The sequence below is a fragment of the Megalobrama amblycephala genome, linkage group LG2, assembly GCF_018812025.1.
Source record: "Megalobrama amblycephala isolate DHTTF-2021 linkage group LG2, ASM1881202v1, whole genome shotgun sequence".
Taxonomy (NCBI): domain Eukaryota; kingdom Metazoa; phylum Chordata; class Actinopteri; order Cypriniformes; family Xenocyprididae; genus Megalobrama; species Megalobrama amblycephala.
In genome coordinates this window covers 18,953,610-18,972,265 of record NC_063045.1, presented here as the reverse complement: position 1 = coordinate 18,972,265, position 18,656 = coordinate 18,953,610, and the positions used below count along the sequence as shown (strand labels likewise).

The 18,656-nt window shown below is 37.9% G+C and overlaps 1 protein-coding gene across 8 annotated transcripts in view; it reads left to right on the top strand.

The window, feature by feature from the left end:
* The window catches only part of nfia (nuclear factor I/A), a 170,184-nt gene that overhangs the window by 31,554 nt on the left and 119,974 nt on the right, over positions 1-18,656 (top strand). For 6 of the 8 annotated variants that reach the window (XM_048164723.1, XM_048164715.1, XM_048164749.1 and 3 more), the window contains one exon: positions 11,764-12,292. In XM_048164723.1, the coding sequence (XP_048020680.1) occupies positions 11,764-12,292 (529 nt within the window). Of the gene's footprint in view, positions 1-6,169; positions 7,233-11,763; positions 12,293-18,656 lie in introns of those variants that run through there. The other 2 variants (XM_048164741.1, XM_048164770.1) reach the window with 2 other exon arrangements.

The window sequence follows — 18,656 nt, the reverse complement described above, 5'->3', positions numbered from 1 at the left end:
CATTTTGTAGACATGCAAACTCTGAGTGTATTAAAGCATCAGCCTATTTAAAAGCACAATAGAGGTAGAGTAAGGGGATCCTCTGTCGTGTTTCTTGTTGTTTATTCATAAGGCCCGGCTTGGCAAAGCCCCGAAGGCAAGCTGCTATGGTGCTGGATAATGTTATTACCCTCCGGCTGCCTAAGCAGAACTGCAGCCCCGGATCCAGCGACTCCACACAATCCCCTCATCTACCCCCCATTCCACAAAAATCCTGCCCCACAGTGCCGACGCTCCAGGTGTGTGCCGTTTGAGCGTGGGACTCCCGTGCTTGGGTGGTATTTACATTTGGATAGCCACTGCGTTTATCATTCCCAAACACAAATCTTTAATCGGCCTCATTTGGGTGAATGTCAAGCGAAAAGTGTGCACTTTGTCCTCTTTTTAAATACAAAATGAGAAATATTTGTCAAGATTTCCAGCGTTTCTTTATTGAAGTGCATGTGATATTTGACAACATTCCAAAGCGGTTTAAGTTCAGCATTGATGGACAAAGCACTCTTGCTGAACTGGAAGGAGGGCTCACGGTTACAGACGCTCAGACTGGATATCAAAAGGGCTTCTGTATAGAAAGATCACCCTCTTGTGGCTTTTAATGGAATGCAAGAAAAAAAGGTGAATTAGTTACACATCTCCAGTTCACTCTCCACTCCAGATCATTCAGACTGAAGCCAAACATTAGTTTGAACTGTTTTCTTTCGCTATGCTCTGCATTGGCTTGTCATTACTGACAGTAAATATTTTATATATTTTGGACATCACAGACATTGGACTGATGAAACGTTCTGAACATGGTTCATCAAAAATGTTGATCATATGTATTATAATTAATAGTACAAAATAATACAGTAGTTATATTACAATTAATCTGGAATTATTATATTATTCTTGACATTTTCTACTTTTATTTATGCTTATCACACATTACTTACCACACAAAATATATATCTACTCTTAAAATGATCTTAAGCAAAGTGTTTGACAAATTACTGATCCCCTTATAATTTAAATTATATTTCACAAGTGTGTCTGAAAAGGTAAGGTTGACTTGTTATTTACACACACACACACACTTGGTACAAGATTTGATGTTGTTTCGAGTCCTGTCAGTTCAGATTACAGCCTCTAGGTGGAGTCTCTACCTATATTTGATGCCTGGCCGGATAGAATGGAGGAGGACGTCGGGCTAAATTAATGATGATGAGCATTGAGTCCATTATAAATAATCATTTATATTCTAAATTATATTAATAATTATAATAACGATAACTATAATAATAATAATAAAATGCCTAATGGTTTTGTATGACACCAAAACGAAATATTTTGGCATTATGCATGAGGTAATACGTTTATAAATCTTTAATTTAATAATAATAATATTCAATAATAATATGATTGTTTATAGCATTAATATATTATTTTACTCAACTTTTACTTATTTGGGTTTAAATGGTAGCATAATTTTATCTATATGCTATTTATCTGTATCTGTCTATATTTATATTAATGGTATCAAAATGTTATCTGTTATCAATTTAATGAATTCTCCTCTTTAGATATTATTTCACTCACCTTTACAAAAACTACTTTCATGCTCTTTTATGGCTTTTAATAGTTCTTGTGCACGGTTAGAGTGAAAGCGTATTTTTTCACGTCAGATTAAATCATCTTTATATGGATGTATGCATCTCTCCTCACTAACATTTTCCTTACCTCATTTGCATTGTATGATTTATTGTTTTGTTATATATGAGTATGATTTGAGCTGGAACTCATCAATTTATAATTAGCCTAGTTTTCAACTGACGCATCCTGTACAAAGAGTCTACGGGTGATTTTGACATGAATGCCTTTATGCAAACTACAATCATTTAAATATGTCAATATTTCGAGTTGCTTTAATTTATTTGTTTATAAATTAAGACGCGTGCTTTATAATGAGAAGTGTACGAGAATTGCATTTTCAAATGCAATATTGACAATTTATAGACCTTCCGAGTATGTTTTATTTTTTTCGTGATATTACAACATGCGTAATATAAAAAGAACTCGTTTTTTAAGTATAATAGAAATTGTCATTCACAAGTTCCCGCAGCTACATAAATTTAGAAGTGATTAAAAGTGCTTTACTACTGTTTTTAGCTATTTTGTATTGGCCCATTAAAATGATAAGCAACATTAACTCATTGAAAGCCAAACAAATAGCCTAACTTGCTGCGTTATTTACTTTTTACACAATACATTTTATCCATGTTGAGGATGTTTTTTCATTAGATGGCGATCTAACGCTGAGTTTTATGCATTTTTACCCCTGAAGACTATCGAGATGTTCAGAGAAACTTCAGCGCGCACTTTTTTTTCCCCTCCACACACACATACACACACACACACACACACACACACACACATGCATACTCGTCTGGCAGCGATGTGCTTTCGCACCCGCTAAAGCCCGAACGGATTCTCAAATAAGACTTCGCAGATGTATTCATTTTTTCCCTTTCTTGTGTTAATCTCGAATAAAAAGTGATTTGTACTCACGTCCACCACTCAAGTTGAGGAGAAACTCCATCCAAGTGGATTAGGTGCCTTACCTGATTTGGTCCCGTGACTTTTTCCACACTTAAAAATGAGCAGAAAATGTATCATAAAACCCCAAATAATGTTTCTTTCGAAGAGTTCAATCCCTGTAGTTCGCTCCGTTGCCCTTTACACACTGCAGTTTTTGCTTCGTCTTTGCCACTCTGCCTCCAAAAGCCTTGGCACAGTTGCCTTGGCATTCACTACATTCTCGTAGAACTTGGCAGAAAATGCTATAAAGGCGTCTCTAATGTCTGCCACAATTAAACGAGACAAAATTATGTGAATTTTAGAATTTTTATATAAATTAAATTCTTTTTTTATTATTATTTATTTTTGGTTATCCGACTGAATGCTTGGTAACATTCGTCTTGCCTCATAAAGGATCAATGGAAAATAAACCTGAATAAACGGTGTAGGTTTTGTAACTCATTGAGACAACACGTCATTTTTTTATAAATATATTGTACTTTTAATTAGGTTTTTTGTTTATAATATCACGATTTGAAATAGGCATAGAGTCTGAATTAAATGCCATATTTAAACCTAAATCTAGTGTTAAAATTCAAGGTCATTAAGATCATCACGTTCAATGGCATTAATTTATACTTAAGTTGATGTTTGACACAGAATGTCATGTACATTTCTGTTAAAATTTTCGCAAATATATGTTGTCAGTGATAGAAAATATCTACTAAACTGCTTTTTTGTTTGATAGTTTTCAGTTCACCTGACTCTTCCCGCCAACGTCGTGAGTGAAAAGTTCGTCATCAGGCCTATAGGCGCTGTTCAGCCAATCAGTGCTGAAATCAATGCATATAGCCTAAATGTAAGTCTCTTAATAACTGTGACGGGAGTTATGAATTCAGACCTGGCACATTTAGGCCTAAGTGAGCATTTAAAGATGCTTCACAATCAAATAATATTTCATTTCGAATTCTGAAACATAAGGCTAATGTGAATCTGATTATCGGATGATTCATTGATCCAAATCTCTTGAAGTTTCTAGGCCGCTTTCAAGTTTTGTAAAGGCTGCATGATTAAATACAGGCGGTTCATGTGTTAAAATGAATGCTGCCATGCGACTCCCTTTGTATGACTTGACAAGCGAGACGTCGAGAAACGTTTCCTCCGTTCAATAATAAAGTTCCCATTCAAATTACAATTGCGGAGCTGAATCAGTTGCAACTTTTGTTCTAGGCTATATGGAGTTAAAGTGCACACCTGAGACAAATCCAGGAGTGAAGAGGAATCTCTTTTTTTTCTCAGTTTTTCTTTGCTTTACTACAAACATGTTGTGTTTAAGGGTCATTTCTCGAAATTAAATAAATAAACAAAATGTAGCCTATTTTTAAAGCAAATTTCTTTAGCTGTTTTAAACAGAAAACTTAATCAAAGAAGGTCTTTAAGTGCTAATAAATTTGATTGCCACCTCAAGCTAAATTTAAGAAAACTGTATTGTATATTAAGATAGGCTAAGTGACAGGATTAACAGAATTATAGCCTAGTTCATTTAGGAATCGCTTCCCTTTCGCTCAAGGTCAAGAGTAGACCATTCAAAATGTTTGAAAAGAATAAATAGAAAATAACTGGTTTTATATCCATTATGTTTCCTATTTAAATGTGTCAGTTTTGTAGTACAGCATAAAGTTTGAAACGACACATTTCACCGTCAGGTCTGACTGACCGTGTTGCACATGTTGAGCTTTTGCATTCCCGTCAGGCTGTCAAAACAAAACGGAAGTCTGATATCATGAAGATAAGCGGTCTCTCTATTCCCAGTCTAATTTATTAGTGTTCCGCGAGGCTGTTTACCGAGAAACCGAGTGTCAGGAGTGGTTGCTGTCACATGCGTGTGAAACTTGCCCAATAGCGACGTTGTGAGCTTTGAATTTCAGTGTTTTGCCCAATCACAGAGTAGCTCATGAAAACACCAGAGGGAAGGACCTGCACCTGCAGCAAGTTAGTGTGACTGTGAGTTGTGAGCATAATTAATATGCAGTTTCCTATCATTTCCATCATACATAGCGCTGTGTTAATTATTGCCTATTTTGCATTTAACAAAACGCACCTTGGTGTTTGTTTCACTGTTTAATGCTCAGTCTCGACTCATATATGTACCAGACTATGCATATCAAATGCTTGCTTTCTGGAATATAGTGTTTTTTTGTTTTTGTTTTTGTTTTTTTAATTTCCCCAACAGATTGATATCTCATTTAGAGTACCATCCCGTCTTTCTGAAACACTTTTCTGTGTGCACTGAAACGGATCCTGCACGTTGCCGTTTTCTAGGGGGCGCCCGATTGACTTACAGCGAGAGTGGTTAATAATAAAACGGTGCTGAGTGCCAACCAAACTAATTACATGAACTAGGTTTTCTTATTAATGATGTTTGCACGTTCAGCACACGTGATTAGAAACATAACATTGCATTGGCAGTCGCTTGTCCAGCAGTGTCCATATCTTACCTTGTTTTTAAATCATGTAAGTTGTTTAGATGACCCTGTTTAGGTTTGACATTTTTGAAAACATGCAGTTTCATTTGGTCTGGTCTGTTCCATTGTCTCTTTGAAATAGCCAATCAAAATCCCTTATATAAATATTGATAGGCATATGCTTTTAAGGAACCTGTCAGCCGCATATCAGTCTGACAGACGTTCATGACGGGGCTCACAGAAGTGAAAGATGATACTGAAAACATTGGTGCTTATAACTGGCCCGTTTCAAAATATTGTAAAACAATAGGCTACAGATTAGGTACAGATATACTTGGGGTCGAATAGACATGTTTCGTGAGCATGAAGAAAAATGTATTGCAGTTGTAGTAGCCTAATAGAAAGAATGGTTTTTGGAGAATTTTAAGCCATCTGTTCCGAGAATCCAAAACCGCAAGATTTTGATGACGCTCTATTCTGTTCGTTTGAGTGAATCATAATCATTGCGCGATCAGTACAGTCCGATTACCGAATGAATCAGGTTCTTTTTACTTAATTAAAACACTTAGCGCGAACAATGTATTCCGATTCCCGAACGAATGACTCGTTTGAGCTGATTCTTTTTAGTGAATCAACTACAAAGACTACAGCGATTCCCATACGATTGACTCATTTGAACTGGTTCTTTTAGTGAGTCAGAATAATTATCAAGAAGTATGAATCTCGCGTACTAACTAGTTATTGCTTTCGTCATGTCCGACTCGAAATGAAGCGAGAACTGTAATTAAGGCTCGTGAGACTTTATTCATTTACTGATTGGTTGTTCTTGTTACGCATTACGCATTTTGGTATAATCAGTGTTTTTGTTTTTTGTTTTTTTAAAGCCTATGTGAAAACATTTTACTTTAGTTTTTTAAAATGTATTTAATATGCAGGTAGAAGCAGTTATTTGATTGCACTTCTACTGCTTATGCAAAAGCACCTTTTAAATGAAATGAAATTAAATGTGTTAGCTACTTATTTGTTAAATATGGAATGATTTTATCATTTGACAACACACTACTGAGGACAGTGAATGCTGTAGGAACGTCTTATTTTCCCAAACGTTTCTTTCTCAAAAGTACTAATTTATTTATGTGTTTAAAATAAAGCGGAGGCAAATACACACAAATCGGTGCATAAAATGTCAAAACATGTTAAATGCATTATCACACTTTCTGCATTACAGTACTTCGTGCATACGAAGTGCAACGGCATTGGGAGTGCATATTTCTCGTGTCCCGCATGTGTATGGCTCTCGTGCCGATATTGAGGGCGCTGTGCTGATGGGAGAGCCCAAGAGTTTGAACGGCAAAAGTGAACGGGAGCTTCGTCTCAGCGGACTCGAATCGTGCTCTTCACTTTTTTTCCTCTCTCTCTCTCTCTTTTTCTCTCTCTCTCAGGTCGAAACTAACCACGACACAAGTGGCAGCTTTTGCAACAGGGGGTTTTAAGGATATTACAATCTTCCTAAGCATGCCGAGCCCTCCTCGCTGCTCGTAAATCCGCCTCAGTTTTGCTTCGCACCGCCACATGCCTCACGGCGGATGCAAGCGCGCGGCGCGGCGCGGCGCTATAAGAGACAGCGAAGAATGAATCAAACGCGACTTTTGTAACGCATCCGGACAACTTTTTCTATCTTTTTTTCTATTCAAATGACCGCAAGATGAAATAATCGCTCCTCCCGGCGGTTCATCACTACAGTTTCACTCATGGCTCTGTGAAATCTCCGTGTACTGTAGGCTACTTCCATCCATCCGTCGTCGGGACTTTTCTCTAGGCTGCATTTGATGATAATGCCGAAAGTTTGGATATACGGCTTTAACAGTACAGTACAGTAGATGTGTGTAACTCGAGGCGGGGTTAAAGTTCAGCTCTATGGAGCGCTGAAGCGTCGCGCGCACTTCGCAGAGTTGGAAATGTGAAAGCAAGAAGCAAGGCTTTATTTTCCCTCTCTCCCTTCTTCTCTGTCTCTCTTTTTTTTCTCTTTTCATACACACATATACATACACACACCCCATACATTCACACATACACACCCTCACTCACACACACACACACGCACACACAACATATACATCGTCAATTCAAGAGTTAAAACCGACAGATATGTATTCTCCGCTATGCCTAACACAGGTAAGTGATATTTTCGTCTATTATTAACTCTGTTTGTTGCATTTGAGCGGTGTCTTTGGCCGGGACAGCACGGATAGGGGCTAACCTTTGCTTAAGACAAGTAACTTAGTGTGTAGTAAGGCATTTCTGCTCTGACAGAGCCAACTGAACTACCACATGGTGGATGGCGCCCACCTCACACACATATATGTTTCTTATGCACATTTATATAAAGTTGTATTTTATTCTAGCCGCTTTTGCGCAGGGAGAGATTTTATTTAGCGAGTTAAGCTTTGAATAGTGCTGTGCAGGAAAGAAAACGTTACTCTAAGCCTGCAGAGTCAACCTTATGCACATTTGATTTGGTTACCCTGTTAAATATAAAGTTCTTTAACAGTTCTTACTTTCAGCAAAGAAACCTCTGTTAATAGGGTGATTTATGTTTTTTTTTTTTAAATGTATTTTTTGGGGAAAAGTTTTTGATGTTACATTTGTGAGTTTTTCAGAGTCCAGTACACTGGGCTCTGGGTTCTTTAAAGCGTCAGAAATCTAAAGAAATGCTAAATAAAAAACTCTTTGCAGGAATTGTAAAGGTTCTAGTATCACAGACTGTTTTTCTTATTGGTTTTAATAAGTAACTTTATTTTTGAAAGTGTGGAGATTTAAGTTTAAACATCACATAAATGTATGCACATTTAAAGCACATCTGAGATCAGAGTAGTCATATTTAAGGGCACTTTATTATTAAATATCTATACAACTATGCCGTTTTCTGTTTGAACCAGCTGCCAGCAAGAATTCTGCTATTTTATACGAGACTTTTCTTCTCCAGTCATTAGAAACTCTTTGATTCGATTTTTGCAAACTTCACTGTCATATATATATATATATATATATATATATATATATATATATATATATATATATATATATATATATATATATGTGTGTGTGTGTGTATATATACAGGATTTTTAGCAGCAGTTGTGTCAAAAACTTAACATTGATTGAAGTTGAGTACAATCTAAAAGTTAAGACTGTTTTAGTTTTGGTGCTGTCAGGTCTGATAACCTAAACAAGCTGTTTGTTTGTTGCTTTACGTACTTTTGTAATCGGCACAGAATAAAAACTAAAGTGGAATAAAGTTGAACAGCAACCGAGAGGGTTAAAGGAGGTTTAAAAAGAAATCCAGCCATTGTCTGAATCATGGTGGCAGGTGAAGTGAGGTGACAGGTCTGGAAAAGCTGTAGTGTTATACTGTAGACTTGATATGATTTTAAACTGTTTGGTTAAATGTGTTTTATTGAATGCACAAAACAAAGGAGAAGGCCTCAGTATTGTGTCACGTATAGGGTCGTTCTTTTGACCATGTTAGTTACAGTCTGTTTGGAGACACTGGAGAGGATTCATGCGAAAAAAGACAAATTATATGTAATGTGCACAGAAAGACGAGCTGAGAAAGCTCAAACTTTTTAAGTCGTCTTTTCATTGATTTGATAACGCAAGACTTGGATTTTAGTTATTTTACAGCTTATTTATTTCTGTTATAAATCCATGCAGAACCATGGGGAAGCTTTTGATAATTTGTCAATCACTATAAATGTGACACATTATCACTGACCGACACCTCACATAAAAACTCATATATAGCTCATATATTTTATTTACTTGACTATTAATATTTGTTGCTAACAGTACTTATTAAAAATAAGCGATATGCAAAATTTAGAAGAACAGTGCAGTTTACAGTCTTACAAAAAATTTTAAAGCACTGTTTTTTTTTTAAGTAATAATGGAAGTAATATGATAGTGATATTATTGAATATCTAAGAATCATAGTTGTATTGAAGATAATTGAGATGAGCCATTGATTTCCTCACTGCTACGGTGTTAAGGCAGTATGAGGTCTACTCTCTCTCTCTGTGTGTGTGTGTTTGTGTGTGTCGTCTTTAATAGTCCTCTGAGTGCCAGAAAATCACGTCTTTATATAGCTTTTATTTCATAGTAAAATCCTTAAAATCAAAATAACACATTTGTCAACTCCTTCCTATATTTTAGTTGATGCAAAAATATACTTTTATCTCTTACGTTAGTTATTGAATAACTTTCAATGTATTAACATCACATTAGTTGTCTTTTTAGAGACGTGTGCATTCAATTGTCCGTTTTTTCGTACTATTTTTACATGCGTTAAAACTCTCTTGTCTCTTTTGGTCACGAGGCACTATTGTTCCCTGCTGAGGCCTTACTATAGGACAGCGAGGTTCAGCTTGAAACACTTTAGGAGTCTGGAAAAACCTGACATGCTAACCAGACCCTATACCGACACTCAAGCATGCTCCAAAACGCAAAGAGCTGTTTGTTCTGCCACTACAAGTGTGTATCTTCCTAGAATTCAGTTTTTGTAAATTGCTAGAATTTTAACAGAAGAAAACACTCTCAGAAACGTGAATAATTTGCATGTTAAATTACGATCTTCTGTGTATCATTCACCACATAATTCTAGCAATTGTTCCTTTTATTTAGAAACATCGCTAGCGAACTGAAAGTTATTCATGTTTTTACAGTAGAGATCTTGATTCTCGTCTGGAGATTTTCCTTATTGATTTTTTTTACAAGAAGTTTGAATGTAGACAAGTCTGCAACAGATCCTTTTTTTTTTAAAATAAAAACATAATATACATGTATAAAAAGCCACAACAATAGATGATATCAGTTATTGAGGAACAATATTTCACAGACTTTGGATTAAGTTACTTGGAGAGTCAGTTGAAGGCAGATAAGGAAATTCATTCACTGGTTTAAATGCAGGATGAAACAATACAGTTTTTTTGCCTCGGAGGCAAGGGAGTTTGATTCTTGAACAAGACAGGAAGGAAACAATATGATTAAACATATACATTTGCTTTGGTGTCTCACAGGAGACACACACACATTGTTCCGTACACTATAATAATGATATATGCTTATGCAAATCCCTGATTTAATGTGGTGTAACAAAAGAGATATGGCAATATGTATCTATAGGGAGTCTGTTGTTGAGTCTATGAATAACACACAATAATCGTACACAAACAGTACCATATTTATTTCAATCTGCAACTTAATACACATCCAAAATTATTCAAATGTGTTATATTTATGTATTTTTTGTAATATTTGTTTATTTTTGCTTGATGGTATATTGTGATTATTTTTAATTACAATACAAACATTAGCAGCAGTGCTTGAAATTGGCCCGAGAAATTAATTTAATTAAGGTTCCTAAATTACACCGAATTAATTTTTAAATTTCTAAAGGCACTGGTCCGAGGCCCAGTGCGTTATATTCATATCTGTGCTTATTCAAATGAAATCTGCGCTCAGCACATAGTGCACTTTGCTTGCTTGCTGGCAGCCCTCTCGTACTCGCACGGTCGGTTTTGGGACACGATGCAGGGCTATTGCTGTTTGTGGAAATGTTATTCTAGTGATTGGCAGTCTGCCATTATTCTCTCTATGTAATAAAAACCCTGAGTTATTTTCTGTGTAAAATCCCAAATTATTTCATATTAGAAACCACACGTTATTTATTTGCCCAATTATTAGTGTTTATTTTTTTTTTTCTTTAGGCAATAAAGAAATGGACATGCAAGCCTACAGAGAGAGAAATGCACATACAGTATAGGCTATTTATTATTTTGATAATTGCTCAGTTAAGCACATGTACAGTATTAAAAATGCTTAGTTTATGTAGTAATATTTCCTTAGGTGTATTGTTTACAGTTATTGCATTATGCAGCTTTCCTAAATATCTTCATTTCAGGTGATACAGTAATATCCTGTAAATATTAAAATATACTTCCCTTTGTAGATAAAAAAAAAAAAATCCCTGCATGATTATATCCTCTGCTAGACTTTGAGTGTGTACAAAGAAATGCGTTAATATTGCGGCCGATATTTCGCTGGTCTTTTTGTCATTATATTATAAAAATTGATTTTCTGCCAGGTTTTGCACCAGCGGCAGGTGAAGGGATTCCAAAACCCTGCACAATCTGCCCCGCACACACTCCTGTGTGAAAACAACACACTCCTCACTGATAGCGAATGAAGTAGCACGGTTTTTGGAATCGTGTGTGCATTTTTATGGAGAACAGATAAAAATAGGCACTCCAATTTTCCTGGTCGGTTGTTGCTTTTTCTCGGCCCTGGCAGACCCCTAAAGACCAACATTCTTGCCAGAGAGCCAAGATATGTCCTAGACGAGCTTCACACACACACACACACACACTGCCCTGCTCGGTTCACAGACACACTCCTGCTGTTGAGGGCTGTTTTTCAAAATAATCGAAAGGGATTTTATGTAGATGCACATGCTTAGCTTTCATGGTGTCTGCTGTGAAAAATCAGTTGTTATTTTTGTACTTGAAATTATAACAAAAAAAACTTTCTTTACATTTATATATTAAGTGTATATTTTTATATACTTTTTAAAGATTTTCTGAAACTTGAACTGTGTTTTTTTTATAGTGTCCATGTGGACTAATTTCTGCTTACTTGTCCTTCTTGGCAGGATGAATTCCATCCTTTCATTGAAGCACTGCTGCCCCATGTGAGAGCGTTTGCCTACACTTGGTTCAACTTGCAGGCCCGCAAGAGAAAATACTTCAAGAAGCACGAGAAGCGCATGTCTAAGGAAGAGGAGCGAGCCGTGAAGGACGAGCTGCTCAGCGAGAAGCCGGAGGTCAAGCAGAAGTGGGCATCGCGGCTGCTGGCCAAACTCCGCAAGGACATCCGGCCGGAGTTCCGCGAGGATTTTGTGCTCACTGTCACCGGGAAGAAGCCCCCTTGCTGTGTGCTCTCCAACCCCGACCAGAAGGGCAAGATGAGGAGAATTGACTGCCTGCGTCAGGCGGACAAAGTGTGGCGCTTGGACCTGGTCATGGTGATTTTATTCAAAGGTATTCCGCTTGAAAGTACTGATGGCGAAAGGCTGGTTAAGTCTCCGCAGTGCTCGAACCCAGGGCTGTGCGTGCAGCCGCATCACATAGGAGTTTCCGTAAAAGAGCTCGACCTGTACTTGGCCTACTTCGTGCATGCAGGTAAGTCCCGTTTTGAATTCACTAAATCTGTTGAATGTATAAAGATGCGAGTGACTCCAATGTGGGCACCAAAAGGTGTATCGCAAATTATGGATTGTACTTTATTTTATTTCATTTTTATAATAGATCAACAGGCAATAAGAAAGCTGGGAAGAACAGAATAAGTGCGTCAGTTTTTTTCCATACGGTCTGTGCAACTCATAATCGAATCCTCTGCTTCCTTTCTGCCACTTTTCACAAAGAAATAAAAGAAAAATATATTTTATGTAAATACGTAGTTAATTTGAGAGTGAATTTTCAAAAGTCAAAAATATAATGTGACTTATTTGTAGTTATTTATTCTAATTGCAAAGTCACTGCGCAATATAAAACAGAACAACTGTCTGTCGAGTTAAAATTCCAGTGGAAAAGTCAGATGCAAATATCTGATGGAGCGACTGTTAATTGGCAGAAGGCGGCAGGGGATCCGTCTTGCACTGACAGCGGCACAAACACAAGCTTTCTCTTGGAAGACAAGAAGCGCACTTTGTTTCGCCAGGCAAACTGAGCACCTTAATTACATTCATTTCCTCTCTCGCACAAATTGTGGCAGTGAAGTCTGAGAGAGTTGGCAGCGTGCGCATCCGCCGTTCCTTGTGTTCCGTACGGACTTGACTTATGCTGTGATGAGGTGCCGATAAAAAGAGTGAAAACTCAGTGTAACCCGAAGACGGCGGAGATAAAGCCGTAAAACGTGAGCTTTAGCGCCACGTATGAAAACCGTGGTATCTGGCAGACGGCAGGTTGCAAAACGGGAGCGTGTGAATCACTTTGACTTGGTGGGAACACAAAGGCCTGGAGCCTTTTGAGCTTTTTGTGAGGATAAGTACGACACAGTCACAGAAACGCGTTTCCCCGCGGCTCGCCGAAATCCTCAGTTTTGATGTTCTGAAAGCCTATTCAGCGGGGAGCGTCCTGCTAACATCCTAATCTGTGAAGTTAGGTTTTCTTTTTGATTCGATGGTGAATAAGAGACGTCAGCGAGAGAACAAGAGGAAGAAAGACATGGGAGTCTCTCTCTCCTCATCTCTGACCTGCATAGAGGCCGATCAGGTTTCCTCCTCTGTCTTATTTAAAGCAGTGGAGCATTGCTGGAGCCCCCTTGATTAAAAGCCATCTGAAGAGAGCCTGACCTCATACACAGATGGTGAAAGTGGGGCTTCTGAGAGGAGCTAAAGTCAGTAATTAAATTTATCCCACAGTCTTGCCAGGGCAAAGGGGTGCAGGCCAGAAAACACACCCACTTCATCTAGACAATAACAGAGCTACCTATCGATATTAGCGGACATTGCTGGAAAAGAACATTTAAATTCAGTCTAGGTAACCGGAAAACTCAAATAAACTAGCAGAACAATAGAAATTAGTTACTAGTTTTTCATTTTGTATTTCTTAATGTTTGCTTTAATTTGCAATTTTTTTTAAAATAGTTTTCTTATATGTAAGTTTAAGTTTGTACTTCTTCAGTTCTTTCAATATTTCTTCAATATTTTCACTATTGTTCAATATTTTATAATAATTGTTCTATAATATGTGAGTTTAAGTCTGTATTTCCCAATTCTTTCAAAATGTTTTTAGTATTTTCACTATTGTTCAATATTTTCCATATAATATGTAAGATCCCTATAATATTTTTCCTATATGTAATGTTAAGTTTGTATTTTTCAGTTCTATCAATATTTGTCATTATTTTTGCACTAAAGATACATGTTTTTTTTATATTTACAGTAAGTTTAAGTTTGTATTTCAACTTTTGCAATGTTTTTCAATATTTGAAAATTTTCGCAATATTTTCCATTATTTTTGCAATATATTCCTTAGAATATATGTTTGAAAAGCACCTTCTAATTTCAATAGTCATGTGGTTTATTATTTTAGTCAGATGTTATAAATCTCTTTACAGAAAGTAACATGAGAACTAGAAAAAGACACAAATGTGGTGTGCACTGAGGCCTGAGGACATGCAACCATGGCTAATTTACGGCAGGAGCACTCCACACGTGGGAGAGGTCACGGCTTAAGATGTTAGGGTCGTGACCCCATCTTCAAGGCATTTGACCTCCTAGATAAACATCCATTCCCATTAGCAGCCAGTCAAGCGGAGGGCAAGCTTTGGTTTTGGGTTGCCCTCTTGACCTCCTGTTAAAACAGGTGGTTTTGTTTGGGCCACAAAGTGGTGTGCCATTTAAACCAGCCGAAAGGGGCTAATAGTCGTGGAGACCCAGACTAGCATTACACCAGTGATTGTTTCCTTTTAGCATTGGGTTTTGGAAGTACATGAAAATCAGGCAGTTTGTTTGAACCAGTTTGTTTGAGCTGTAGAACCCTAGCTCTACAAGAAATAGTTTTAAATAATTTAATCATTTAAAAGTTAATTTAAAAAAGAAACAAAGAAACTTCTAGATGGGAGATTAAGATGTAGCTCCAGTTCAAATTTAGGTTTAAGTCTAAATTATTACCAAAAAAAAAAAGGCTATTGTGTTGTCATAGAGAATCAAACTGATGCATTAAAGGGTTAGTTCACCCCAAAATTAAAATTCTGTCATTAATTATTCACCATCATCTCGTTCCAAACCTGTAAAAGTTTAGTTCATCTTCGGAATGCAAATGAAGATCTTTTTGATGAAATCTGAGAGCTTTCTGTCCCTCAATAGACAGCCTATGCAATTGCAACTTTCATGCTTCAAAAAGTTCATAAAGAGATCGGAAAACTAATCCATATGAATTGAGTGGTTTAGTCCAAATTTTCTGAAGAAACTTGATCGCTTTTATGATGAACAGATTTAATTTAGGCTTTTACTCACATATAAACATTGATCAGCGAACATAAGCAAAAGCTCAACCGAACCTGAATGACGCGTGACAGAAATCTCTCAGATTTAATCAAAAAGATCTTCATTTGTGTATTGTAGATGAATGAAAGTCTTACAGGTTTGGAACCACATGAGGGTGAGTAATTAATGACATAATTTTTGGTTTAACTAACCCTTTAATAAGTACTTATTTTGATGAAAAACACAATTAAGACTTCTTTGAATTCACTGTCGTGATATATGTCAACTTAATGCAATTTCACTTGTTGTGAACTGTAGTTGTGTCCTATTGCAGTGTTTTCAGTCTCACTATACAATGGAAGGATACCGCTGGAGCAGATAGATAACAAACGCGAGACTGGGCCTGTGTGCAAAATTCCCTGCCAGGCTGTTAGATATTTATACTGGACTTACCTTAATTGACCCAGAGCCGCGTCGAACAAACCGTTTGCGTGTGTAATGTTTGTAAAGACGTCTGACCCACTTCCATGTGAGCCCTTAAAGAGATTTACTATACAGTGTGTCTTTCAAAACTAGTTAGCTTTGATGACGCATTCTTGAGGCGCCCTGTCATAAGTTTTGTAAATTCGTATTAAGTACTGGGAAGTTTGCTGAAAGTTTTTGCTAGGGCCGAGGCAAAGCTGGTCAAGGGCTACAGTAAGCCGGCGGTTTGTAGAATTTTTTTTACTTTTTTATGCCAGTAACTGAATCCGCTGATATCTTCAGGCTGACTTTTGGCACATCTTGTGTTACAGCCGTTTTATATTTCTCTTCCTTTCCACAGGCTGAGGAATAACAATAATTTGGATCTATTTAAGGCGATTGTGGGATAAACCACAGCCTTTGTTGTGGTTACTGCAGTACACATTGTGGGCTGGGACCTACCCACCCCCTCGCACCCATCCTCCCCTGCTTTCTGCTCGCTAAATCCCACCGACCAGCCCTGTTACTGCAACAATGACCATGCCACTGTGCTCTTTCACACAGTACCATTCATTAAAAATGAGGTTGTCGGCCATTCATAAAAATACATTGTCATGTTATGACTTTTCTGTCCTGATTGTGCACCCCTCCACCACCCTGGCAGAGACAGAGTGATGAAGGACCAGCTCGGATCCAATGATGGGATACAGCACAGTCAGTTTTAATATCATTGCATTTGACCTCCTTTTGAACCATTTTTTCCTGCTGCAATGTGATTGGATTAAACAAAGCAGATGGTTCTGGGATGGGAAACACTGTAAGATGTTTGTTGTACAGCCACTTGCCTTTAGTGGGTAAATTTCTCCTAAACCTGATTGCGAGGCAAATTCGTGTAATCCGTTTAATGTGCATTGTCAGTGCCGATCTTTCCTCGCAGATTTGGACTAGTTAGTTGGCGCCCAATGCGGGGGTTTTAGATGTCAGCAATGCCGACCGTGCATTAATGCATCTTTTTCGTTGTCGACTATTGTTGTGCTTCTAAAACGATTGCCTGTCTTTCTTTTCCAATGTGCAAAAGATGCAAAATTAGTTTAAAATGCAGCTCATCGCACTCCATTTCCTCGCTGACATAACGGCGGCCTGGGGAGCATTGTGAAGGGTTTAGAGAGCGGAGGCAGTGGGCAGTAATCTAGAGCCGGCGTGAGCGGTACACCTGTGCTCTGGGCTTACTGCTGTCCCCCTGTGTAGTGAGGCAGGAAAAGGTAAGGGGGGTTGGCACCAGTCAATTTTTGCTAATTAGTTTTATATTAACTCCTCAGTCGTCCCAGCACTCGGCCACTGAGAGAGAAATGGGCCCCTTGATGGGAGCTTGTCTATTTTTATTTTTATCCTCCTTTATTCACACATTTATTTAACGCTTCTTGTGTTGGAGTTGCTACAGATGACTTTGTTGTAAGAGAATGAGTTAAGTAGGCCCTTATGGAATACAAGCTTTTTGCAGATACTGTGAAAATTTGGATTTAAATAGCGTAAAATGTGTTAGGTCATGTGTGAACGTCAATTGTTGTTGAAATACCAGCAAATCAGCTCTGGCAGTTTGTCAGCTTAAAATGTAAAAATGGTATATATTGATGTTTTTTGTAAACAAAGCTGTACGATTTGCATAGTTTGAGCATGAATGCAAACACTTTGTTTTAAGAAGTCTGCTGTCAAAGCATTTGAGCCATTTGCAGGGTTTTAAAAGAAGCAATGCAACCTCTCCCAGTGTTTAGTTTAGAGTTTGATCGGCATTTTAGTACTTGTACATGAATGGTAGCAGTACGGGTAAACGATGGAAAGGTATTGAACGGTTTATCAGGTTTTGTTTGTTTCTGCATTTATTTGCAATTCTAATTGTGTTTACCGTTTCTTTTCGTCCACATTTTTTGTGAACGCATGGCTCGCAGCAAGCTTAGCGTTATCAGGGAACTGTACGCAGTGGCTGCTAACGGATCAGACTGTTTTAGACTTCCCAAGAGCAGACATCTCGTTCATTACAGAACAGCAACTTTAGCTAACTTCTGAGAATGGAGCCTTTGTGCGCGCATGCCATTCAACAAGAGTGCCATTGTCTTAAGCCCCAGCCGGCAGCAAATGAGGCATTGCGAGGCCTTTGCCGGGAGAAACTTTGATTGTATTAGGTCTTGATGAGGACTTCATCTGAATGGTTAGCAGACAGCTGATGTGTGTCTTAAGTAGAGTAGGAAGCAGTTTTTTTCAGCATTACTCTGCAACAACACCATAAATTTGTCAACTAGGCTGCATGCGACACATTTGAATTGAGATTTTATGTTTAATAAGCTGTTAAAAGCAATTTAACAAAGGTAAAAGACCTTTACAGTCTGTGTTGGCTCCAATAGGAACCCAAGTGATGGGCAGGAATGTCCATTCAGCACCGAAAGAACGTCGTAAAACAAATCCCAGCAAGCAAAAGCCTCTAAAACTGGGTTTAAACTGACAGACTGAGCTTGCTTCATCACTAAATCTCTGCTCAAACTGGATCTCTTCCTCGTCACGTGATGTGAAGATTGATCTGCTTTAAAGTGCCCGATCGGTACGTCACGGCCTATTGATCAGTGTGTTTGCAGTGTTGAGCAACTTGTGTCTGAATCTCACAAACCAGCACACTTTATGTTCATAAACCGTTTCGTAAACACAAATTCACCATGATATTTAACTGTTTGCCATAGTTGGCGCCCTAGTGTGTCATGAAAGGCCCACTCCCACTGCCAAGAGAAGAATGCAGGCCCAGTGATTGAGGCACGGGGCGGCATTGTACGCCAGAATATAAAGGAGAGCGCAGACATGAAACAGGACAGCTGTGAGTGTCTGTGGGGGAAAGTTGCTACAGATGGTAAAAGAAGTGGAAAATAAACTACCGTATGGCTGGTAAAATATAGAAGAAAGACTGGGGGTGGGCTGCCGTACAGGATCCTCTCATGTCGTTGTTGTGTGCGTGTATCTGGGATTTTATGCGTGTCTGTGTTAAAGGGAATATGTTACCACAATTGCTTGGCTGTCCCAATACCCGTTATGCCCATCTGCTGCTGAGC